The 26,504-nt window shown below is 37.8% G+C and overlaps 3 protein-coding genes across 3 annotated transcripts; all 3 read left to right on the top strand.

Moving 5' to 3' along the window:
* Window positions 1-1,910: 1,910 nt before the first annotated feature.
* LOC145794744 (uncharacterized) lies at window positions 1,911-6,148 on the top strand. Its single transcript, XM_082877116.1, has 5 exons — window positions 1,911-2,095; window positions 2,218-2,318; window positions 3,284-3,355; window positions 4,328-4,375; window positions 5,898-6,148. The coding sequence occupies exons 1-5, from the start codon at window positions 2,032-2,034 to the stop codon at window positions 6,006-6,008; spliced, it is 396 nt and encodes a 131-aa protein (XP_082733242.1). The 5' UTR covers window positions 1,911-2,031; the 3' UTR covers window positions 6,009-6,148.
* Window positions 6,149-7,686: 1,538 nt separating this feature from the next.
* On the top strand, window positions 7,687-9,360 carry LOC145794743 (uncharacterized). Its single transcript, XM_082877115.1, has 3 exons — window positions 7,687-8,418; window positions 8,508-8,607; window positions 8,684-9,360. Exons 1-3 carry the CDS (start codon window positions 7,718-7,720, stop codon window positions 9,332-9,334), a joined length of 1,452 nt encoding a protein of 483 aa, XP_082733241.1. The 5' UTR covers window positions 7,687-7,717; the 3' UTR covers window positions 9,335-9,360.
* Window positions 9,361-10,578: 1,218 nt separating this feature from the next.
* On the top strand, window positions 10,579-14,584 carry LOC145794742 (uncharacterized). Its single transcript, XM_082877114.1, has 5 exons — window positions 10,579-10,664; window positions 10,760-10,846; window positions 10,942-11,283; window positions 11,381-11,464; window positions 14,221-14,584. Exons 2-5 carry the CDS (start codon window positions 10,760-10,762, stop codon window positions 14,233-14,235), a joined length of 528 nt encoding a protein of 175 aa, XP_082733240.1. The 5' UTR covers window positions 10,579-10,664; the 3' UTR covers window positions 14,236-14,584.
* Window positions 14,585-26,504: the final 11,920 nt, after the last annotated feature.

Here is a 26,504-nt window from a genome sequence, read left to right as displayed (position 1 = left end):
TCTCTCTCGCTCTCTCTCTCTAAACAGATGCCCTACTCTAATCTCTCCCAGCAGAATGCCCTAATCTCTTCCAGCAGAAATCAACGGATCAATTTCGATTTTGATTTCGATTCATCTGAATCCTTACGCCTTCTCTGATTTCGATTTCATCTGAATCTCTGATTTTGATTTCGATCTCGAAGCTCCACCGCCGCCACCATCTACACCAACGAGGTAGGTGAGTTCTCTCTCTCTCTCTCTGTATCAACCCTCTCTAAAAGCTTATCATTCACAGAGATTCAGATCGATCTCAGTGATTTCATCTCAGAGCGGTTTCGATTTCGAAGCTCCAAAACACCATATGCACCATCGTCTACTAAGGTGAGCTCCATCGTCTCTCTGTCTCTCTCTGAAACTCTTCATTTCGAAGCCTATTTCAGTGCTGTAATGGAAACATATCTCTCAATTCATTATTATGATCTTCAATAACGCCTTATAAAGACTTTGGATGTGGAAGAACTTGTATTGAAAATAGAAAACAGTGATTCAAAAACACTTGAATTAGTGATCTGTTGTGGATAATAATCAGATTAATACTTGGATACTAAGCTCCTTTTTTTTCGTGAAAATCATTATATAGGAAGTTTCATTGAGAAGTATGAGTATATGAGCTTCTCTATAAACACTGCAGCATTGCAATTGTGATATTTTTTTTTCTTAGTTAGCAAAAATAGCCTTGACTGCTCAAGTCAATGTGAGATGTGTGTTTCAAAAAACCTTAATCGGTCATCTATTCAGATTAGTAATTAGCATTTTTTAAAAAAATATTTTTATCATTGAATTGCTTATTATTATTATTATTATTTTAGTATGGTACTACCCTCTTCTGATAGATTGGTAAAAGAACTCATTCAAGGGGGTGTTATTTAAAAATAGCATTGGCAAACTGGAAAATTATGAGAAAGTGGGACAGTTAGGAGAGAGAATTTTGAAAACAATGTCAGAGTGCATGAATTAAACTCACCCAACAGATCTAGGACTAAACAACACCTCAGGTTTTATGGACAACCCCATTTATGTGAATTCATGACATAGGAAAAAACCAAAATGTAGTTTTCAACGATTTTTTTCTACCCTGCAGAAGTCAGACTGAGGAAGTTGCAAATTAGGTAGTTTTCAATGGAAAATTTTCTTTTTTGCTCCTATTCAGAAAATTTTAGACGACATATAAGAAATTTTATTGTAAAGTTAGAATTTTATTTGTGTTACAAAGTTGATGTTGTGTTAGAATTTAAATCTGTTATGGATTTAAAATAGACTGAGGTGGCTTCTACTGATTGGTTAGTGTTGTGGGCCGACTTTAGCATTGACCAAATAATGCAAGCCACCTCAGACGATTGCAAGTCAGCCTTGAAAAGACTATGTTCTCACATTATGTCAATGATCCCATGTCTTTCTTTTTGAGGATGGTGACAAAGTCCATTTGTTGGATAACATGGAATCATATGAAATGAAAAGAAATTTTAGGAGGCAATATGGACCACATGATTATTCGAATTAAGAAGAAAAATATTATTAGCATATAAAATTGAGGGTAGTAAAGGAAGGAGCACCAACTTTCTTAAAATTAAAGAATATATGTCTAGTGTGGTTTAATTTCTCTATCAAGATGGTGACAAGTCCATTTTTGTGGTACTATGGAGCATGGAATCACATGATGGGAAATAAAGTTCTAATACAAAAGTTGGTCTTTGTTTCGTCTAGCAATTCATAGGTTTCATTTTCTAATTTCTGTCATGTTGAAAATCTCCTAGCACATTATCAGTTTCTACATTTCCAGATGAATAAACTATTTGTGCTTGGAATGCATGAGAATGGCAGTGGAGAACTTAACTAGGTGACCTGCCCCAACCCAACACATATCTATTTACATATATAGTTATGGTCTGGTTAATATTACTTTTTCAGAACCAGGATTGGCTCATGGTCTGGGCTGTGATGTGGATGCTTTTCAATATCAAGTTTCGTAAGCCTTGCACGACTTGAGATAACATGATGGTAGCAAAGCAAAGCAACAACTTTGATCCTCGTGCTGCTGCTGCTAATTTCCCTTCAGGTAATGGACTTTCTAATTTTACCATCAGATTCTCAAGTATTCATCATTGTTGTTTAGCTGGCTCTCGGATGTGCTTACAGCTTGAAAGTGCAAATAACATTTTTAAAAATTGGACATGTCAGGTGTGCAAGCATATTTGGCTGGGCTTACATTCGCATTAGCCATTTCACCTTGCAGCACTGCTGTGCTGGCAACCCTGCTTGGATATGTAGCTGCATCCAAGGTACTTTTAAATGTTTATTGATTTCAATTTCCATATGAATTATTACATTTTCAGACTGCTTTATACTGATCATGTTTGGATGCATCATATATGCTATACATTGCATTTGAGCTTCTAAACCTATTATTTAATTACATAACAAGCAGGTCAACTTAGTATGACTGCATTTATCTTAACATTCACAGTTGAGGGAGCAAAATTGGCACAATATTGGTGGGGCCAATATTTGTAATTTTATAGGAAACCCAGTTTACAAGCAGCTCTATTTTTTTTATTTACTATACTTGTTTATTTGCTACTCTAGTTGAATCATCTTCTTGGTTAGTTTTGTGGTAAATTGGTAAAACATTTAGGATGATGAATTTTTAACTGATCTGATTTTTATGCCAAATCATCATCTAGGGCAAGGGGCATCGTGTTATGACAGTTTCCCCACGTTACGACCAGTACAAAGATGCATGGGATACTCATGTTCTTCTTCTAGTGAAAAGAATAAGAATATGGAATTTGTTGTATTCTTTATCTGCTTGAATTTGTTGTTTAGAGATCTCAATACTCTGTTCTCTTTCTCTGCCTTCTTGGTGACAAGGTACTGTTTAATGAGTCAATAGAGTTCAGTTGATGTATTCCAACTTGTGAAGAGTTTAGTTGCTGTGTGGTTGACAGAGATTTTGAAATTTTTAAAGGAATTTACTTAATAAAAGAGCATCAGTACCTAAAAATATTAGCGTAGCTATACACTTTCATGTGTTCACCAACAATAATGTTATATATATTATCAATGCAACAATACCCCTCATACTAATAACCATAATTCCCAACAAATTTATATTGCCTGTCCAGTTATATATGTGTATGTGTGCGAGTAAGTGTAGATACGTACATTTGTTCACTTGTCTGCAACTATGACTGATGTTTTTATTGTCCTATGTTTTTAAACTTTTCTTGGCTTTAAAATTTTTCAGATATCAGGTGGTTGGAGACACACCATGGCACTGACATCTGATGGAAAACTTTACGGTTGGGGTTGGAATAAGGTTGATGACTTAATTCTCCTTTATTTTTTTTAATTGAATGCTACTGCATCTCTATATCATGAAAAAGTTTGCTAGTTTGATAACAAACAGAAGAAGGTATTGCTATCTCCATCATCCAATTCGAACTTTCTTTTTCTTGTACAGTTTGGACAGGTTGGTGTTGGTGACAATGTTAACATGAGACAATAAGGCATAAACTTGGGTTTAACCTGCAATTAATGAGAACCAGCATTGGGGAATGCCTTGCACATAAATGGAAGAAAGACCTTGTTTACTTGATTGTTTAAACTTCGATTGTTGCCTTAAGTTAAGAGGACTCATGAATTAACCCAAAGCATTTTCTAGTAGTGTGTTTGTTTTGCTTCATGGAAGGTAGCTAATCTAAGAAACAAGAAATGGATCTATGGTTGCCCCTTCTATGTGTTTTTAAAAAAATCTACTAAACATGTTGGAAGGTAGCTAATCTAAGAAACAAGAAATGGATCCATGTTTTTGTAAAATCTACTAGCTGGTCACAGAGTTGCAACTTTGGAACTTCTAAACTTCAAGAAAAATTTAAACTCATCTTTGCATCAGCAACACAACAAGTTCCTTTCATAACTGAAAAATCAACTTGCAGAATTTTTTGGCAAAGAAGCAGAAATACTTTAGTTTTGAAACATGCTTTTGGGTCTGGAAGATAAAAGAGTGATTTGGCAACATGTGCAAATTACAAGTTTTTTGGTTAAAGAAATAAAATACATGTTTTTCTCTTAATTTTTTGATTTCAGTGACTTTGGTGGCCTGCGATTAGGCTATGTTGGCAAGGTTTAATAATGACAGTCTAAATATAATTAACCATAAATAGTTCAAAATTTTAAGTTTTGTCAGACTTGGTAATGTGATTATTTAGTTCTCATTCTTTTTTTTTGGGTTTCAACGAGCTGATGTTTACATTGATAGATCTGATCCATTAAAAATTGTTTCATGCAGCTGGCTGTTTTGGGAGGTTCTTTACTGGGGACATTCTTATCTGAGAAGGTCAGATTTTCTCATTTGTTAGCCAAAAAACATCCTTAAAATATAGTAGTTTTGCCCAAACACATAAAACACTTGGTCATTATTACTCAGTCTCTTGTTCTTAGTAGCAAGAAGTATGCAAATCAGATGGCACCTGAAACATTGAGTTGCAGTCTCACAAAATGAGACACACATCATTATCAAATGTAACATAATTATCCTTTCGGCCTGATTATTTATCATTGTGGGTATATCATATTCTACCCGGATTGTGTTTATGCCCCGTTTACAACCTGCACGACCTGATTAATCTGTTAGGTCTGAACCGTTTCTTGCTGTATTCTGATCTTAGTATATATTATCTGTTATTATGGGGATTAGGGATATGAGATTGGAGTGAGTTCTTCGTACAAACAGCTTTGAGAGTGAAGCAGCTGCTCTTGAAACCCCCATTCTTTGCTCCTGGACTTAGGGTTGTAGATGAACTACGTATATCTCATTTTCGTTTGTTCTATCATAACACTTGTGTATTATTTTCAGTTGCTTTAAAAGAACAAGTAACTAAGAGCTTTTTTATTTTTTTGAACATCAGAATCCAAGAACTTAGAACATAACTGTGTTTGTTTCAGAAAAAAAATAACATTCTTCAAAAAATTATATTAACCACAAGTCCATATCATTGTCACAACAAAAAGTGCATATCATTGTCATTTCCATGCTTTGGACAAGCCATTGAAGTTCCTGATAGGAATGCATAGCCACTTCCATGCTTTGTACCCATTGGTGGGTATGCAGCTAAAATGCTCACTCCTGGTGCAGCTACATCCGGCTTTTTTGATGGAACCAAAATTAGAATGAGTTCAAACTTGGCATGTTATATATCAACATCAATAAAAGCACTGAAGAGAATTAACATGCTCTGTTTGCACTCTAAACTAGTCAATCAGTGGGTAATATTCCAAATTCTTTTTGCAAATTTTTGGGCAAATTACCGACAGGCAATCCATGTTTTGGCTAAATCTCAAGGGTGTGTTGATAGTTTGCCCTCAATTTGTCCATCTTCACATAAACCAAACATTTCATAAAGGAAATTTATATGTTTTGAAATATGTTTACACATTCCAACAATTACATTTTTATTTTTATTTTCTATTGAAGGGGCATTATGCTTTATAAGCATAGCATATAGCATTGAGAACAACTCATTCAGTTTTTTTTTTTTTTTTCAATTATTTATTTATTTATTTTTTAAGGTTACTTCTGCTGAGTATTTATTTCAGAATTCCTGTTAATTTCACCAACCATTCATACTTATGTTTATGTTCGCACCCACTGCCTTTCCATTTTTCCTATAGAATCTAAGTTGATTTCCACGCAAAGCCTGAATTCTTTAATGCAAAAAATATTGACGTAGTCACTGGATATTTATTTTGCCTTCTTTCATTTTCTACTCATAAATGTGTTTCTCAATCTGTTTTATAAGCATATGACAATGATATGCACTTTTTTGTTCATGTCTTAATTAACGAGAATGTTTCTGCAGGAGGAACCTGAGGGATCAAGAGTTTGCATGTCACAATTATTTTTCTACTGCTTTATTTTGGAACTTGTATTCTTCAGGAGAGAGTCAATTTGTGTTTTAAGACAATTCTAATTGCCTTCTATATTAAATTGATGTTGGATGATGTGAAACTGTGCTTGAGATGGCTGCTTGGTTTGTTTTGAACTTATTGGATTTTTTTTCTTGAAGGATGTTGTATTGGGTACTATTATAAATGTGAGGGAATAATAATCTCATAGAAATATGTCTATACAAAGTTTTATTCATTATTGCTATTTTACAGGTATATTTTTAAAGTTAAATCTCACAAAATTAGTAGTTCAAAAAAAAAAAAAAAAAATCAATCAATTGCGGCGTTTTTTAAAACGCCACTATAGTTATTTTTAAAAAATAATAAAAAAAGTTATGGCGACGTTTTTGAAGTGTCGCTGAATGCCTGTGCGACGCCATGTGACAGTTGGCTGCCACATTTAGCGGCGTTTGTATAAACGCCTCCTATACTAAATTTACGACGTTTTTAAAGCGTCATAAACTTACAGCGACGGCCGCGTCCTCGGCGTTTGGTGGTAAGCGTCACTAAAGGAATTAGCGGCGTTTTTCAGACATATAGCGGCGTTTTAAAAACGCCGCTAAAAGTCATTTTTCCAGCAGTGTGTAGATGGAAATCAAATGGTGATGGTGGTTCAAATGGTCTTAACAAAGGTGGCAAACGAATAGCTGCAAAACAGATGAGGTATTTTCCTTTAAAGCCAAGGTTGCAGAGGTTGTTTATGTCATCCAAGACGGCCAAGTTAATGAGATGGCATGCAGAGGAACGAACTGATGATGGTGTCTTCAGGCATCCTGCTGACTCCCTTGCATGGAAAGATTTTGACCGTCGGAATATTGAGTTTAGCAATGATTGCCGAAGTGTAAGGCTTGGCTTAGCATCTGATGGTTTTAACCCATTCAGAACGATGAACATAGTTCATAGCACTTGGCCTGTTGTGCTCGTTCCATACAACTTGCCGCCATGGATGTGCATGAAGCAACCATTTCTAATTTTAGCCGTGCTTATTGACGGCCCAAAAGGACCTGGTGACAAGATTGATGTGTACATGCAACCGTTGATTGAGGAGTTGAAAGAACTATGGAATGAGGGTGTGTCAACATTTGATGCATCAACAAATCAAATGTTTCAAATGCATGCAGCTTTACTGTGGACAATTAGTGATTTTCCTGCATACGCAAACTTGTCAGGATGGAGCACTAAAGGGGAATATGCATGTCCTTGTTGCAATAAGGAAACTACATCGTGTTGGTTGAAGCATAGTAGGAAACAATCATACTTGGGTCATCGCAGATTTTTACCTACTGGCCATAAATTCCGGAAGGATAAAGTATCATTTGATGGTACTCGGGAAGTCCGACTCAAACCCAAATTGTTGTCTGGAACTGAGATGTTGCTACAATTAGAATCTGAGGGTATTTTAACCCAGTACAAGAGGGATGACCTTAAGGAGAGGCATAGGAGACAGGTAGAGAAGGAGAAAGCTGGACATCGCACCCACAGTTGGAAGAAAAATAGTATCTTTTATGAATTGCCATATTGGGAGCACAATCTAATAAGACACAACCTCGATGTGATGCATATAGAGAAGAATGTTTGTGACAATGTGTTGTGGACAATATTAGGGGTTGCAGGAAAATCGAAGGATGGCGTTAATGCTCGGCGTGATTTACAAGATATGAATATTAGAAAACCCCTACATTTGTAGTTAAGAGGGTCGAATAAAGCCTATTTACCAGCAGCACAATTCACAATGACCAAGGATGAGAAAGATTTGTTCTTGAAAGTGTTGAAGGAAGTAAGAGTTCCCGACGGCTATTCATCCAATATATCACGTCGTGTGCGCTCACATGATAGAAGTATTGGGGGTCTTAAGAGCCACGATAGTCATATTCTGATGCAACAACTTATTCCATTGGCTATTCGAAGATCGTTACCGAAGAATGTAATTGAACCCTTGATTGAATTGAGCAATTTCTTTAGACAATTGTGTTCAAAAGTGAATCGTGCGACGGATTTGCAATATATTCAAGATCGTATCGCTATAACACTTTGTCATCTAGAGAAAATATTTCCTCCGAGTTTTTTTGATATAATGGAGCACTTGCCTATACATCTAGCTGATGAAGCCTTATTGGGTGGAGCGATTCAGTTTCGATGGATGTATCCAATTGAGAGGTATCTTCTTACTTTGAAGCAATACGTGCGTAATAGAGCTCATCCTGAAGGATCAATTGCTAAAGGATATCTTATGGAAGAATGCCTGAATTTTTGTGCACAATATCTCAATGATGTGGAAACCAAATCTAGTCGACCCGTGAGGAACTATAGTGGTGCTGATAATTTGGGTCATGCTATTGGTGAAAACACAAGCTTTTATCTTGATAATACTTCTTGGGTACAAGCTCATCGGTACATCTTATTCAATACAAGCGCGGTTCAACCATTCATAAAGTAGGTTAAGTCACTCACTCAATATTTTATTATGTTTTATTGAATTTTCTACAAAATTTTTTGTATTGCTAAAATTTCAATCTACACAGCGAACACCTTGAAGTACTTAAGCTCAAAATGCCTCGTGTTGACGATCATCAGCTTCGGCGTGAACATTTTGAAACTTTTCACATTTGGTTCAAGGAACATGTATGTATTTAACTCTATAGATTCTAGTTACTTAAGTCGAACTACATTTTAAATTTTACATTTTCATGTAAAATAGGTCCAAACTTTGCGAAGGACTACTGATGTCATATTTTCTGAAGAGATTATTCTATTGGCAAATGGTCCTCATAACTTGGCAAGGAGGTTCAACGGGTATATACTGAATGGGTTTCGGTATCGAGTAAAGGCCATGGATGATCGTCGAGCCACACAAAATTGTGGTGTAGCTTTGAAGGCAGATACCATAAGTTATGCTAGTCGAAAAGACAAGAATCCTCGTGTGGGGTCTGTGTACTATTATGGACAATTGACAGATATTGTTGAGATTCGATATTCCAATGAGAAGAAACATGTGTTGTTTAAGTGTGATTGGATTGACAACATTCACGGAAAGAAAGAAGATGTCTTCAATTTCACGTTGGTGAACTTCAATCATTTGTTGTACCGAGATGATCGAATTACCAATGAACCTTTCATCTTGGCGTCCCAAGCAGAGCAAGTTTGGTATGTTGCAGACCCGTTACAACCAGACTGGCAAGTCGTGGTGAAGATGTCTCAAAGAGGTTTATTTGATATGAGTTCGACTGATCCACAAATCGAGCCATACATGAGCCAACAATTGGAAGAAAATATAATGCTTCGTGATGAAGAAGTTGGTTGGGTGAGGGAAGCCGCAGAAGGGGAAACAGTTGATGTTCAAATAGGCTGATAGTGATGGAAACATTAGTAATTCAATTAAGGCCAAGGTTGTAGTTAATCATCAATTTCTTAATTTACTTTGTCTTTGTAATTGTATTAGTTCAATTAATGTCATATTATAGTTGACAACAAACCATTGTCTATGTTTCTAATGTCAATTAATGTTATATTGCTTGCAGATTATTATGGGAAGGAAGAGGAAGCCTGATCATCCCCGGTGCATGATGTCTGATGTGCTACATAACAGGACATCAGTAGCAACACCATCAGAGGAGGCATCACATCGGCCACTATCGGAGGGGCCTTTAGTGACACCACAGCAGCTACCATGTACTCAGCCTCCACGCCTACCATCGGTGCGTCCACCATCAGTGCCACCACTGCAGCTATCATCATCAGCTTATGAGCCATCCACAGGTATATAAATTTTCTTTGATTTGTATGAGAATTATTTAAACATACATTTATTTATGCTCATTATATATAACTTGTTTATTCTCATTGTATTTTGCAGACCCTTCGACTTCTTCACAGCCCACCTCAGGTTTATGTGATATGATTTGTATTCAAATTATTTAAATTTGCATTTGTTTATTACCATTGCATATTGTTTATTGTTATTGTATCTCACAGGTCATGTTAGTTCTTCATCAACCTCGACTAGGCGTGGTAGAGGATGTGCCAAGGGCATTAAAGAGTGGGGTACTGGTAAAAAGCTAGACATACAATTTGATGGAAATTACTGTCCAATAGGGGATAACGTGGCTAAGTTAACTACTCAACTTGGCATTATTGTGCGGAATGGTAACATTGTTCCTCTTACTTTTCTTGACTGGAACAATGTGCCTGATGATATTATTGATGCTATCTGGAAGGATGTGAAGGTAAAAGTATATTTTTGTCCACAAATTTGAATTCCAAAATTGTGTTATTATTATTTAAACTTTGAAATTGTGTTTTATAGGACAATTTGAATATATGTCCAGAGGAGTACAAGCCAATCTGCATGAAAAACTGCAACAGCATATGGAAGGATCACAAGAACAAGCTTAAGGCAAAGTATTTCAAGCCTAGAAGTTCTGATCCTAATCTGAAGGATGATGTTCCTATGCACATTGTGCCATGCCAGTGGGAAGAACTTGTGGAGTATTGGCGTACTTCCGATGCTGAGGTATACAAATAAGTTATATTTATGATATGTAAACATACAAATCATATTTACATACTTACATTTGTCGAACCTGTTATAGAAAATCGCAAGTAGAAACGCTAAAAATCGGCGAGCTCACGGCATAGCTCATACCACAGGGCGTACTACTTTCTCTCAGATACGGCATGAGGTTTACATTTTATTGTTATATTTTTGTATATAAATAAACATTGTATATTTACAAATTATTTACATTCTAATTTTCATATTTCTAAAAAAATGCAGATGACCAGTAAGGGGGAGTCTACTGATAAGATGAATGTTTGGCTTATGACACGTAGAGTAGATGACCCAGAGGTTATTCAGACCTTGGTAGTTTCCAAACACCTTTGATTGTATTTAAAGTTTACTTTTTGTGTGTCAACCATCTTAATTTGGCATATACTTATATGTCTTATTCAATACAGGATGAGTTTAATCGTCAACTCTCTATGCTACCTGAGGATGGTCGGACTTTGGAGGCTAGGAATGCCATTTTCCATGAGTTGATAGGTCATGACGGACATGGATATTGTCGCACATACGGGAGAATTGTGCCTCGAAGAGCGGTGTATAAAGATGGTGCTGGGCCATCACAATCAACACCCCAGCCATCGACTATTGATCAGATCACGCAGAAGGTTCGTGCAGAGCTAAGGGATGAGTTGAGGGAGGAGCTGCGAGCAGAGTTCTCTACACATTTACAGCAGATGAGAGCTGAGATGATGGCCTTAGTGTCACAGGGGGCAAGTGTGGATCCCAATAGACAGGTTCGATATAAATTAAATTGTTTGATAGTTCAATTTTCACAGAAGATTATGTATAAAATTCGAATATGATTACCACATTATGTATTGACTATCACAGGTTCCTGATGCATCGAGTGGCCACCGGGCATTTAGGGAATCTGCAGAAGACGAGAATCCATATACACCACCACCAGAAGATCAGGTATAAAATGTATCTTTGCATTCTAAGCTAAAATGTATCTTTGCATAATTGAGACATTCTAAGTTAAAGAGAGACTTGTGGGAGAAGACGGGGCTCGAATCGGGTTCTCGGTTTGGGAGTTAGAGCCGGATTTCACTTTAGGCAAACTAGTTCCTTAAGAAACTTGAATTCGAGGCGTTAACGCCCCAAAATCACCAAACGGCGTCGCTTGAGCACGAAACTTGGCACACGCGGCCGCCTAGGCACGAGTGACTTGTGGGAGAAGACGGGGCTCGAATCGGGTTCCCGGTTTGGGAGTTAGAGCCGGATTTCACTTTAGGCAAACTAGTTCCTTAAGAAACTTGAATTCGAGGCGTTAACGCCCCAAAATCACCAAACGGCGTCGGTTGAGCACGAAACTTGGCACACGCGGCCGTCTAGGCACGAGTGACTTGTGGGAGAAGACGGGGCTCGAATCGGGTTCCCGGTTTGGGAGTTAGAGCCGGATTTCACTTTAAGCAAACTAGTTCCTTAAGAAACTTGAATTCGAGGCGTTAACGCCCCCAAATCACCAAACGGCGTCGGTTGAGCACGAAACTTGGCACACGCGGCCGCCTAGGCACGAGTGACTTGTGGGAGAAGACGGGGCTCGAATCGGGTTCCCGGTTTGGGAGTTAGAGCCGGATTTCACTTTAGGCAAACTAGTTCCTTAAGAAACTTGAATTCGAGGCGTTAACGCCCCAAAATCACCAAACGGCGTCGGTTGAGCACGAAACTTGGCACACGCGGCCGCCTAGGCACGAGTGACTTGTGGGAGAAGACGGGGCTCGAATCGGGTTCCCGGTTTGGGAGTTAGAGCCGGATTTCACTTTAAGCAAACTAGTTCCTTAAGAAACTTGAATTCGAGGCGTTAACGCCCCAAAATCACCAAACGACGTCGGTTGAGCACGAAACTTGGCACACGCGGCCGCCTAGGCACGAGTGACTTGTGGGAGAAGACGGGGCTCGAATCGGGTTCCCGGTTTGGGAGTTAGAGCCGGATTTCACTTTAGGCAAACTAGTTCCTTAAGAAACTTGAATTCGAGGCGTTAACGCCCCAAAATCACCAAACGGCGTCGCTTGAGCACGAAACTTGGCACACGCGGCCGCCTAGGCACGAGTGACTTGTGAGAGAAGACGGGGCTTGAATCGGGTTCCCGGTTTGGGAGTTAGAGCCGGATTTCACTTTTGGCAAACTAGTTCCTTAAGAAACTTGAATTCGAGGCGTTAACGCCCCAAAATCACCAAACGGCGTCACTTGAGCACGAAACTTGGCACACGCGGCCGCCTAGGCACGAGTGACTTGTGAGAGAAGACGGGGCTCGAATCGGGTTCCCGGTTTGGGAGTTAGAGCCGGATTTCACTTTAGGCAAACTAGTTCCTTAAGAAACTTGAATTCGAGGCGTTAACGCCCCAAAATCACCAAACGGCGTCGGTTGAGCACGAAACTTGGCACACGCGGCCGCCTAGGCACGAGTGACTTATGGGAGAAGACGGGGCTCGAATCGGGTTCCCGGTTTGGGAGTTAGAGCCGGATTTCACTTTTGGCAAACTAGTTCCTTAAGAAACTTGAATTCGAGGCGTTAACGCCCCAAAATCACCAAACGGCGTCGGTTGAGCACGAAACTTGGCACACGCGGCCACCTAGGCACGAGTAACTTGTGGGAGAAGACGGGGCTCGAATCGGGTTCCCGGTTTGGGAGTTAGAGCCGGATTTCACTTTAGGCAAACTAGTTCCTTAAGAAACTTGAATTCGAGGCGTTAACGCCCCAAAATCACCAAACGGCGTCGGTTGAGCACGAAACTTGGCACACGCGGCCGCCTAGGCACGAGTGACTTGTGGGAGAAGACGGGGCTCGAATCGGGTTCCCGGTTTGGGAGTTAGAGCCGGATTTCACTTTAGGCAAACTAGTTCCTTAAGAAACTTGAATTCGAGGCGTTAACGCCCCAAAATCACCAAACGGCGTCGCTTGAGCACGAAACTTGGCACACGCGGCCGCCTAGGCACGAGTGACTTGTGGGGGAAGACGGGGCTCGAATCGGGTTCCCGGTTTGGGAGTTAGAGCCGGATTTCACTTTAGGCAAACTAGTTCCTTAAGAAACTTGAATTCGAGGCGTTAACGCCCCAAAATCACCAAACGGCGTCGGTTGAGCACGAAACTTGGCACACGCGGCCGCCTAGGCACGAGTGACTTGTGGGAGAAGACGGGGCTCGAATCGGGTTCCCGGTTTGGGAGTTAGAGCCGGATTTCACTTTAAGCAAACTAGTTCCTTAAGAAACTTGAATTCGAGGCGTTAACGCCCCAAAATCACCAAACGGCGTCGGTTGAGCACGAAACTTGGCACACGCGACCACCTAGGCACGAGAGACTTGTTGGAGAAGACGGGGCTCGAATCGGGTTCCCGGTTTGGGAGTTAGAGCCGGATTTCACTTTAGGCAAACTAGTTCCTTAAGAAACTTGAATTCGAGGCGTTAATGCTCCAAAATCACCAAACGGCGTCGCTTTAGCATGAAAGTTGGCACACGCGTCCGCCTAGGCACGAGAGACTTGTAGGAGAAGACGGGGCTCGAAACGGGTTCCCGGTTTGGGAGTTAGAGCCGGATTTCGGTCTAGTCGAAATTATTTACTAAACTATCTTTCTAATTATATAGTAGTCAATTTTTTTTATATTTTTCTGTAATTAAAATATTAACACCATTATATGGTTATTAATTATTTTTATCTTGTTTTTTTCAGATATTTCCTGAGTAGCAGCTTGCTTCTTGTGGAATGTGGGCGTACAAAGATTATTACCAACTTTTTTTTTTGTAACCCGTCGCAAACTTGTGAATAACATCAAGACGAAAACTTTTGGTTTTGATTTTGATTTATGTTATTTAAATTTGTGAATAACATTGTGTATGTAGTATGCGACATTATGTAGTGGCATAATTTTTGTTTTTATGCATTTTTATTTCTGTATTGTTATGAATGGAACAACATTATGAATTTTTATTATTTGTCAACTTTTATTTATGTATGTATTTATATTATAAATTTAATTTTTGGATTTTTTTATAGTTATTTTTCATTTAATACAGGTTATTTTTATTTTTTTAATAATTTTCCAGCAGGTTTTTTTTTTTTTTTTTAATTTTTTGAGACGGCATAATAAGCCGTCGCAAAAACATTTTTGGAGGCTTTTGCGACGGCAGACATCCTGTCGCAAAAGCTAGTAATTTAATTTAAACTAAAACCTTTAGCGACGGCTCAGCTTACCGTCGGCAATAGTATAGGCTACCACACTTTTAGCGACGGCTTTTTGCCGTCTCAAAAACCTTTTTTAGCGACGGAAATACTTAGCCGTCGCAAAAAGTCAGATTTTCCTGGGTTATTGGCGACAGAAAATTACCGTCGCAAAAAAGACATCCTCCCGTCGCAAAAAACAATGGCGACGGCACCTACCGTCGCTAAATCCCTTTTGCAACCCCCCCTGTCGCGACCCCCCTTTGCCGTCGCTAAAAGCCAACTTACCGTCGCAAAAGGTATTGGCGACGGCTAACGGACCATTTGCGACGGCGTTTTGCCGTCGCAAAAAACACGTTTTCCTGTAGTGCAGGTTCTGTTTTTGTGCCTGCTATGCTAACCTGCGGAATGCTGCACTGATATGGAGAGTGCCTTGGTGACTGCCGGGCTGTGCTAATGTTGTAGTGGAGATATTTGTTTTGTGCTTGTTATGCTAGCTGTGGAATTCTGCAATGATATGGTGACTGCCAGGTTGTGCACATGTTGTAGTTATTTGTTTTTGTTGCCTGTTTTTCTTTTGTTTTTTATTGGTTGCTCACCAATTTTGGGAGTGCTAGCAAATGATAGGATGGGCTTTTTGATGCCAACTTAGTTGGAATGATTTAGCTCATCGTGATACTTTTGCACTTGCCTCTCTTTATTGATGTTTTTGTTTTGTACCTTGTACTTTACTTTTCATCAATAAAGTCTCTTTCATTTGCTGATCGTAAAAAAAAAAAATGGAGTAGAAATTTCATAAAGAAAGTTCGAGAGCGAGAAAGAAAGAGAAAAAAAGAAAAGAAAAAGTGTAGTAAGATCTTAGTACCAGTCAATTATAAGCTAAACTTCTATAAGTATCGGTCAATCCAAACAATCAAAGTCGAATCTATGCTCAACTTGTAGAAGACTATCTAACAAAATCAAGTCAAACATCTCCCCAATTCAAAATATGATATCATTCAATAATTTTATTAACTTGTCAAATATTTGAATCTCATTATCATCACATATTATTGTTGACTGTTGATAATATTTATTATCATCTTATGAGTCTCATTATTATATCACATCACCACGTATCATTGTTGACTAATAATAATAGTTATTAACATCTTATGAGTCTCATCATCATATCACCTTATCACATATCATTGTTGGTTGTTAGTAATATTTGTTATCACCTCATTATCATCATATCACTTCATCACATATCATTGTTGAATGTTAATAATAATTGTTATCATCTCATGGGTTTCATTATCATTTCATTTCATCACATATCAATATCTAAATAGAATTCTCCATATTAACAATTTTTCATATTAACACTAACATTATTAACCCCACTAACTATATATATGTAAATAATACATATTATTATTGTATATCATCTCTTAGTTGAATGTATCCAACACGGACTTTTTCGGTCTTTATTTACATTTATGTTATTTAAATACCATTATATATATATATATATGTAAATAATACATATTATTTTATTATTATATACTATCCCTTAGTCAAATATATAGTAAATACATTGGTGCAGACTTTTTTGGTCTTTATTTATATTTCAATCATTTAAATACCAATACTATATATATGTAAATAATACATATTATATACAATTCTTTAGCCGAATGTATAGTAAATACATCGGCGCAGACTTTTTCGGTCTTTATTTACGTTTCAGTCATTTGAATACCAGTACCTTATATATATGTAAATAATACATACTATTATATATCTATCGTCCTTTAGCCAAATGTACGGTAAATACACTGGTACAGACTTTTTCAGTCTTTTATTTATATTTCTAGCACTATATATATAAGTATATATTATATTATTGTCCCTAGCAGAGTATATAGTAAATATACTATTGCTCAAATTTCTAACAAACTAACTATAAACTTGTACTATATTATCCATACATTAGGTTAGGTATATTAATACCAGTAACCATTCACTCACCATCAGGTCCGCAAATAAATTAATAAATATTACGATCCGAACATTTTCACCCATACACTGGGTTATTTATATTAATACTAATAACCACCCACTCGCCACCAAGCTCACAAGCAAATTAATAATAACAATAAACACCGACTTGCAATTAGGCCCACAGGCAAATTAATAAAGATCACATTAACAATATCGAAAGGGCGATAACTTCCCTACTCGTAATAGAAAATCTCCGAACGCATCTCTGATTCACACAGACCATTAACGAGAGTCGTTAAAATAAAACAGACCTCACATTGGTAAATAGAAAATACAAAAGTACAAGTTCATTAAAAATCTATTTTTTAGGTGTCTTCACACCCACTCTATGTTAGGTGACAACTCTAAGTAAATCTTTCAAGGGTCTGAATAAAGCAATAAAATTAAATATCATCTCAAAGGTTACTATTAAAATTTGAAATTTTTTCAATAATTATTAAAAATGAAAGTTCGTGTGTGACAATTGCCCTGTGAACAACCACCACTAGCCTCCTTCCCCATTCCCTCTCACTTCCATCTTACATCTACGATCAACTACTAACTCACTATGAATGGTTTGACAACGGGTCATATAGCAATTCTAGTTTAGACCCGACCTAATTTATATTATGGACATGGGTTCATGGTTTTGTATTGTTGTTCACGTCTTACTTCCCTTATATTTCCTTAATTTTGGCTATTAAGTTGTTTTGGTTGCGTTTGGAATAAGTTCGTAGCTTAGTTTTCAAACTTTTGTTGCCCAGAATTTTACTCATCCGCTCGAGTGTTACTTCTTGCCCTCGAGCGGGCTTTGTGAATTCTCAGTACTTTTGCAGGTTTACAAAACTACTAGGAGAGTGTATTTTATGCTCAAGCGGTTATTCCTGCGCTCGAGCGGTCTCAGCTCGAGTGGTCTTTCTTGAGCTCGAGCATTGGTCTACTGTTTGTAAAACTGCTGGGAGTGTGTAATCTATGCTCGAGTGTCACTTTTTGCGCTCGAGCGGAACAACTTAGTATGTCTGGACACTTGATCGTCACTTCTTGCGCTCGAGCGGACTGTGTGTATTTCAGTCCGTAAAAGTGACATTTTACATCACTTTTTCATTTCATTCTCTCTCTAAGCATTTAAAAAACCCTAGATCTGGAGCTTCTCTCTCTAAAACTCCCTCTCTCTCTCTCTCTCTCTTTAAATTTTCACCTACATTTAGTGGTTTCTCTACCCGCGTGCCTTTGTTAAAAAGGTAGAGCATCTTAAGGGCTATGTTTTCATCCGAATAGAGTTGGGTTTTGACTTCATCTGAGTTTCTTCCTTGCTTTGCTCATCTTCTAGCTTTGAGGTAGGGATTTTCTACACTATTCTATGGTTTTAACTTGGCAATTTGTTTTGTATAAACAATTTTGTGATTTAGAGAGATTTTGAACAAACCTAGAGTTTTGGTTTACAAATGGATGTGTTGGAAATGGTTATGCGAGTGAATATGAGGTTGTGTTGTAATAAAATTATTGATTTTGATACTTGGGTTGGATTTTGAAAGGAAATGAAGTTTGCCTAAAAAGTCTCAAATATTTATTTTGTATAAATAAAATGGAATTGGTATTGAAAATGTGAAATTGGATGGATGTTGATATGGGTGGTAGAGTTGGTTATGTATAACCACTCACACTTTGAAATTTAGCTAATTTATCTGTCTTGGAGATTGTATATCTGTTAAGAAATATCTGTTTTGGGCTATCGGTGGAGGATAGCTATGATTGTTGTAGAAATTGCCTAAGAATTAGATGAATTGAAGCTAATTTCTCATTCGCAACTAGGATCATTAGCAAAGACAAATGCATCGTAGGATAAGGGGGCACATGTCCCTCCTCAAATTTTTATAATTATTAATATTCATATATTTGCATAGTGGTTTTTGTTTAATTCTTGAAAATTATAATTGCATCAATTAATATATTAATTAGGTGGGAGATGGTAGGAGGAGGGTGGAAACCGGTGCTATATGGCAAGGGTAAGCACTCACAGAGCCATGATGGAGGCCGAGCTGGTATTCATACAATCTTTGTTGACAATATTCCCTCATCCTTGAGCTCGAAGGGGCTCAATGATCTGTTCATGAAGTTTGGAATTGTTCGAGATATATTCATTCCAAATAAGTTAAGGAAATCTACGCGGTCCAGGTTTGGCTTTGTCAGGTACGATTGTCCTGTAGCTGCTGAAGTGGCAATCCAAAAAGCTAATGGGCTGTGGTGTGACGATAAAGCCTTGAGAGTTAAGAAAGCAGAGTTTGAAAAGAAAGCAGCAGGTGGCAGAGGACGTCAAGATGGGCAACCAGGGAATGGATCTGGAAGAGAGGAGGGAGGATCTCGGTGGCAAAAGGGCCAAAAAGCTCAAACAAACATAGGCTATCGGTCATATGCAGAAGCAGTGCAGCTGGGAGATAGCAAGAAAAGTGTGGGTCCCTCGGTGGTAGCCCATGAGGCAGGGAATGGATGGCTATATGATAGCCTTATTGTTAAGTTGAAAAGCTATTACTCATTTTCAAACTTCCGAAAAGCAGTCATGGAAAAAGGATCAACAGAAATTCTGGTTAGGAGGGGGGGAGGAAGAATGGCAGTGGTGTCATTTAAATCATCTGAAGATATGAAGGAAAATGCATCAATATTAAAGGACTGCTTGCATGAATGGTGCGAATCAGTTTCAGAATGGAAGAAGTTCGGGCACATAGAGCAAGAACGTGGAGTTTGGTTGAGCTGTTATGGAGTTCCACTTAATCTATGGAGTTCAGACACCTTTAACAAGATTGGGAGTTTGTGGGGGGAGGTAATCAGGTTGGATGAGGAGACAACCAACCAGTTATCTTTCAAATGTGGCAGAATTAAAATTGTTACCTCTTGTATGGGGTATATAAATTCAGTTGTTCAGGTGAGGTGTTCTGGAAGAAATTATCCAGTTAGAGTTTGTGAGGAACTAGTTAGGGTAACTAAAACTATCACAGAAGCCTGTAAGTGCTCTCTTCATGAAAGATGTAGCTCAAACAATATGGAGAACATGTATGGCAGCAATGGTGTACCAGTAGCAGAGGAGGTGGCTGAGGTGGAAGGAGAGTTGCAAGTTGCAGTGGCAGATATTGGTGAGCAGACTGTCCAGAAGAGGAATGGCATGACAGCTTTGCAGAAGGATGTTGGGACGCATGGCATACAAGGGTCAGGTGAGTGGGAGGTGGACGATTCATCCCAGTCGCTAGTGGGAGAAACAATCATTCCAAGTATGGGGAATGTAAAAGTGGCAGAAGCCTGCAACAGTGGAAAAGATATTGGTATTGCAACGGTAAATAAGAGGGGGAGTAATGAGAGGGAGGGAGAGGATGAGGAAATTGTGACTCATGGGTTTATGAAAAGTATAAGTGGATCTGGACTTGAGAGGCCTGGGATTCGAATTCAAGTACTGTTAGAGGAGGCCCAAAACAAAGAGGTTGTGTCTAGGCCCAACCCAGAAGTTGTGAGTGTGGACTTGATGGATATAGGCCAGAAGGTGGGCCAGAATGTGGATCGGAGGGGGATGAAATTTCAACATTGCAAGCCAGTAGGGAAGGAGAAAGCTCTGCTGCCCAGGTTGAAGGGAGAGAGTGGTAAGTTAGCTCGGAAAGAGGGAAAGAGAGGTCGAATTGGCGGACCATCTGCTATAGGAGTGTGGCATAAAGGACCTGCATTCAGAGTTGCTGCGGCTGTTTTATCTCGGTCAAGTTCGGCTTGTGTGGCAGAGAAGGGAGAAGACCAAGTCCTTCAGGAAGCCCGAAAGACAGTGGAGATGGGTAAATCTTTGGGCATCAGTTTTAAAGGGAAGGAAAATGAAGTAGTCCACAGAATTATGGAGCTGGAAAAAAATGATGTGGAGAGGGCAGCTAAAATGGATGAAACTGTCTTAGTTTAGACGGTTCTCATGGGTGATTTAGGTGTTTCTTTTGAGGTTTTTAATGAAGTTGCTGTCTTGGAATATTAGGGGGATTGGAAGGCCGGAAAAGAGAAGAAGAATCAGGTCTCTACTCAAAGAGAGAAAAATTGATTTTGCCTTTTTTCAAGAGACTAAGAAAGAAAGTATGTCAGATGATTTGGTTCGGTCGATTTGGCATGTTGATGAATTGGAATATATGTTTGTTGATGCGGATGGTTCGGCCGGTGGGCTGTTGTGCGTGTGGAAGCCCTCAGTGTTCTCATTATCTCAGTGTTGTGGTTCAAGAAGGTTTCTCCTACTGTCAGGTACACTACTTCCAGATTTTAGGTGTGTTTTGGTTAATGTTTATGCGCCTAATGATGTAGTAAGTAGGAGGCAAGTGTGGAAAGTTATTACTAGTCTCAATCTAGGATTTCCAGAACCTTGGTGTGTAGGAGGGGATTTTAATGAAATTAGAGATTTAGGGGACAGAAGAGGGTGTTTAAGAAGGGATAAAGGGATGGTAGAGTTTAACGAATTTATTGAAGGGTTAGCCTTGTATGATGTCCCAATGCATGGCAGACAATTTTCTTGGAGTAATTCAGAAGATGGGGGTAATTGGAGTAGAATTGACAGAGTTCTGCTAGCGCCTGAGTGGTTGAGTAGGTTTAATTTTAAGCTGTGGGGCCTTCCAAGGGGTGTGTCTGACCATTGTCCATTGGTATTGATGGAGGATGAGAGGGACTGGAGACCAAAGCCATTTAGGTTCTTAAATGTTTGGTTGTTACATCCTAATTTTTTAGATGTGGTCAAGCAAATATGGGAGACTTTAAATGTCTCTGGGTGGGCAGGATTTGTCATCGCTACAAAACTTAGATATCTCAAGATGGAATTGAAAAAGTGGAATGATGAAGTGTTTGGCAAGATTTCCTACTCCCTCAAAAAAGTAGAGGTGGAGCTTCATGAGCTTGATCTGGTGGCTGAGGCTAGAGATTTGTCAGAGGCTGAGATTGTCAGACGAAGGGAGGTCAAGAAGGAGGTGTGGTCTCTTAGGAAGAGGGATGAGTGGCTTTGGCTTCAGAAATCAAGACTAGACTGGAGCTTGAAGGGGGATAAGAATACAAGGTATTTCCATATCATTGCATCCTCTAGACAGAATCGAAATTTGCTGAACTCAATTACAGTGGAAGGGGTACTCTTCGAGGATCCCATTTTGGTGAAGCAGGAGGTGTTAAAGCATTTTAAAGGCTTGTTCTCTGAAAATTGGAGGAATAGGCCAAAGTTGATGGGTTAATTTAAATCTATTGGTCAGAATCCAGTGGCTGGAATCCTGGAAGCAGATTTTACTGAAGATGAGGTGTGGAGTGCTATTAGGAGTTGTGATGGGAATAAGTCTCCCGGTCCTGATGGGTTTAATCTGATGTTCTTTCAGAAGTGCTGGGATTGTGTGAAGTCTGATGTCCTTCTATTTTTCAAAGAAGTGGAGAAAAAACCTGAATAAGATCTGGCGAATTATACCATCTGCGGTTTTGTGGTCGTTATGGAAATTCAGGAATGAGAAACTATTCTGTGATAGCCAAATGCACTTGGAGGAGCTGTGTGAGTTAATCAAGACGAGGATTGCATTGTGGTCCAAATTGTACACTCAGGATTGCTGTTACTCAGTGCAGCAGATTATCTGCAACATTCAGGAGATTCGGGTTGGAAATGGTTAGTAAGCTGGTATGCTGCTGGTGGTTTGATCTGTATGCTACCTGCCTGCTCTGTTTAGAAGGTCTGCTGGCTGACCTGTTGCTGTGGTTCAGCAGCAGCTTTTTGACTTGTTGGTGTCTTTTAGGACTGGTTCGAGAGCCTAGTCTGTGCCATGAAGCTAGGGTGTGTGGCAGCTGCAGGTTGGCGCACTGTGTTCTGCTGGTGGTGTTATAGGTGAAGTACGAATTATGGAAGCCTGTTACTATGCTGTGTGGGGACAGGTTTCTAGCAAGAAGATATGTTGCTGGTAGGCTGCTGGTATGTGGCCTATATGATGCTGTTGGTCTGGCTGTAGGGGTTGGTTGTAGGTGTATCTGGAGTCACAATTGGTTGTAGTATTTCAGGATTCCCTTATCCTGCTCTGTCTTTTGCTATTCCTTTTATCTTTCTCTTTGTTTCCTTTATTGGTTCCTCACCAATTTAGGGTCTTGTGCTTTTTGCTCTTCTCTCTTTGTTGATGTAAGTTGTGTATGTTATACTTTCTTCATCAATAAAGTGGGCTTTTGTTGATCAAAAAAAAAATATATATATTAATTAGTATATTAATAGATGATATAATATAATTTTAGATGTTTTAAATTTTTATAGTTTGTATATAATGGATGAGGTCTATAATTTTGAAGTGGCAATATCATAATATACATTGGTACACTAATTAGTATACCAATTAGTACATGTAGCACTACTGTTTTCATAAAGGGTCTTATTTTTTTATTAGTGGCATAACAACTCCAAACACATAAATGACTTTTTCTCTCTTTTTCATTTTATTCTATTTTTGTTTTTTCTTTACAAATTTAATTTTTATCCTCCAACATATTTCATTTATTTATTTTTGAAACGACCTTCTTTTTTTCTTATTGAGCAAATTGTAAATGTGGTCCTTGTAGGTCACCTATCGTGTCAATTTAATCCTGTCTTTACAATTTAATCAATTTAGTAATTTAAGTTTTAAATTATGTCAATTTAGTTCAATTGTTAACACCTACTAATAAATTAATGAAAATTAAGAAATGAATGGTCCATTCACTCTTCTTAAAATAATTGAGTGGTTGACATAGAATTTGGAATGGTCCATTCACTTTTGAATGGATCATTTTACTTTGATTTTAGTCAAATTTTCAAAAGAGGAGTTATCAATTTTACTAAATTAACCCAATATAAAAACTCTAAGAATTAAATTAATGCATTTAAAATTATAGTGATCAAAATAATAATTAAACAAATTATATATGTGGATTATGTGCATAATTTGACTAACCTTATTTTTGCTAAATACTTGTGTTTTGTGATTAATATTTATGTTTTGTGCTTAGCGTTAACTCAAAAACTTTGTATTATATTATTGTTAAACCATGCATTCCTTAGGATTGAGTTCTAATAAGATCATGGGTTAAATTTCCCTTAGGGGGGGTTGAATTAAGAGAGTGTAAGCACTTAGATGCTTTGCCAATGGTGGAGAAATTTTCTCCCATAGATATTAATCTAACAACTAACAATTAACATTTGCCGATCAACAAAAATATTATTGCTGCCAATTATGGTATTGTGATTAATAAGTGTCCTTCCTAAAGTAATTTCCTAACTCTGTCACAGTATTGCCAATAGGCTATGATCATGACCAATCAATGCTATAATCTCCACTGCCAGTCGCATTTCACTACCAGTAGCGTTTTGAGGCACTCGTTACAAGTTGTTTGATGTAATGTTGGGTTGCATTAATCTAGTTTTGATGCACACTAATTTGAGGTGAGGTTAGGTGGGTGGGCACGTATAAATATTATAAATATTAATAAGTAAAATTATAAATATTTTTATTAATATATAATCATTTTAAAAAATTACCACCGCATGGTAATTTCTCCTATAAGTATTTGGCACTGGTCGTTGGAGTGCCTATGAACTGTTTGATAAAAGTTTCAAGTTGGTTTCAAAGAAAATAGTTGATGACATTTGTTGGTGATAACAATAAGCATAGTTGATAATGTGCTTTGACCTTTTCCTATGCAATTTAAGTAATTTAAATTTAAATTTAACCCCTTCAATTAATCCTGCCAATTTGGTTATTTTATTATTTTATATTTTGAAATTTAACTCAAATTAATATATTGCACATTATGATTAATAATTATCACATGCTATTTTGACTCTCTCTTTCTTCTTTTTTTTTTTTTTTTTTTTTTTTTTTTTTTTTTGTTTTTGCAATATCTAGAAATTTCCCCAAGCATGATTGAGTTTTCAGTGGACTCAACGTACTTATGTGACAAGTAATTGAAGGTTTGTTTTCCTGATTAACTAGAATTTAGAAAATAATATATATAATTAATTCAACGTTTGCATAGTCACTTAAATAAAGGGAAAAATGTGTTCAAATAGCCCTAAACGATTTTCATTGTAATTAATTAAACTTAACAACTAATTGACTTAACTTATACATCATTAGGAGTTATTGGTAATGTTGCTTGTATGAATGAAACCTCACAAGCAGAGGCATCGCCAGTGTTACACCCCCTTTAAAGTCTAAATTTAGACTTTTGGATTGACCCTATTTGATGTTCCACATGCATATAGGGCATTCAAATGACAATTGAGGTGAAAACCAACTCTCGGCATTTGGTGCCATTAATTTATTATTTTTGAGTTCAATTTAATCTTATTTATTTGGTTGATAATAACTACGCAAAATGACCTAAAAATAACAAATTTACTCATTCAATTTACACTTTTCTTTTTTTTTTTTTGGACCATGTTGAATGAAATAACACTAAAAAAATTAAAATAATCAAACAATAAAGTTTTAAAAAGATGGACACAAAATCAACATTATAAAAAAATAGTAAATGAAAAAAAAATTAATTTTTTTTTTTATAAAAAATGTGTCACCTATCATTTTAGATTATTGAGTCTAATTTGAAAATTTAAAATTTTATTGCCGCCTTCCTTTTTTTTTTTTTTGATCAGCAAAGAAAATGAACTTTATTGATGAAACAGAAAAACTATTACATCAAAAAAGGATAGGAGGAGGAGTGCAGGAAGCATCATAGCGAACCCAATCAATCCCAACTAGGTTGGCACCGATAAGATCGCTCAATCATATGCTAGCACAACCACAAGAGTTGGTGAGGAACCAACCACAAACACCAAAGACTACCTCACCCAAAAAAGCACTGACCACGCCTAATACAAACCAAGCAATCAATCTACCTACCAACTGCAGCAGCATCGAGCATTCAAACTACCTAACAACAAAAACAGGATATATACTCCTATTCACCAGCCTCTCTGATCAACCATCCTCATAGCAGCAGCAAAGGAGACTTGAGCAGCAACAAACCAGAGCAACCAGCAGTAGTAGGCTCTTGGACACTTCTATTCAACCCAGCAGTAGTAGGCTCTGACATGTAAGTCTCTATATCCTTACTGATATAAGCCACAAAATCCAAGTACATGGTTAGAGGAGGTGTATCCTCATGTTGCTTTTGATAAACCAAAGTCACTTTTATCAAACATCCATCATCCTTTGGTTTGTAACTTGGAGTGTGTTTCCCACCTTACCATCAATTCTACTACCTGCTTTGCTTCCCACAAACATTTTGCAGGAGCCCAAGGCAGTCCAAGGCAGATCAGAATCAACATGTCCAGCAGTCCAAGGCCTTCCTTAGCGCACTCTTTAAGCTATCTCCTTGGTGCACTCCCTAAGATGTCTTCTTAGCGCATTTTGTTTCTTTCCAAGCCACCTTCTGGCGCACATGATTCATTTCCAAGTCGTCGTTCTCTGGTGCACATAGTTCATTTGTTGCCATCACCGTTCAGTACTACGTCATAAGTTACGAGTGTACTACGTTGGTGATTCAACACATGTTCTTCTTTTACAACGGTCTAACATGACCATAAACTATCTCCCAACATTAGCTCCGGCCTCTGACCTATCTCAAGCACCTATGTACTCTCATCTGGACTTTATAATCTATTTGTCTCGGATCTATCCATGTTTTATTTTAGTTTTAGTTTTATTTCATGTTTTAATTTCTCTTTCTGATCTCAAATTGGTATCCCTACTTGAGTTTGAGAAGGGTGTTAAATATAATAA

The sequence above is a fragment of the Camellia sinensis genome, chromosome 7 (genome assembly GCF_055761805.1).
Source record: "Camellia sinensis isolate YWXY chromosome 7, ASM5576180v1, whole genome shotgun sequence".
In the NCBI taxonomy this organism is placed as follows: Eukaryota; Viridiplantae; Streptophyta; class Magnoliopsida; order Ericales; family Theaceae; genus Camellia; species Camellia sinensis.
The sequence above is the reverse complement of the archived record's forward strand: the minus strand, read 5'-3'. Positions and strand labels throughout refer to the sequence as shown.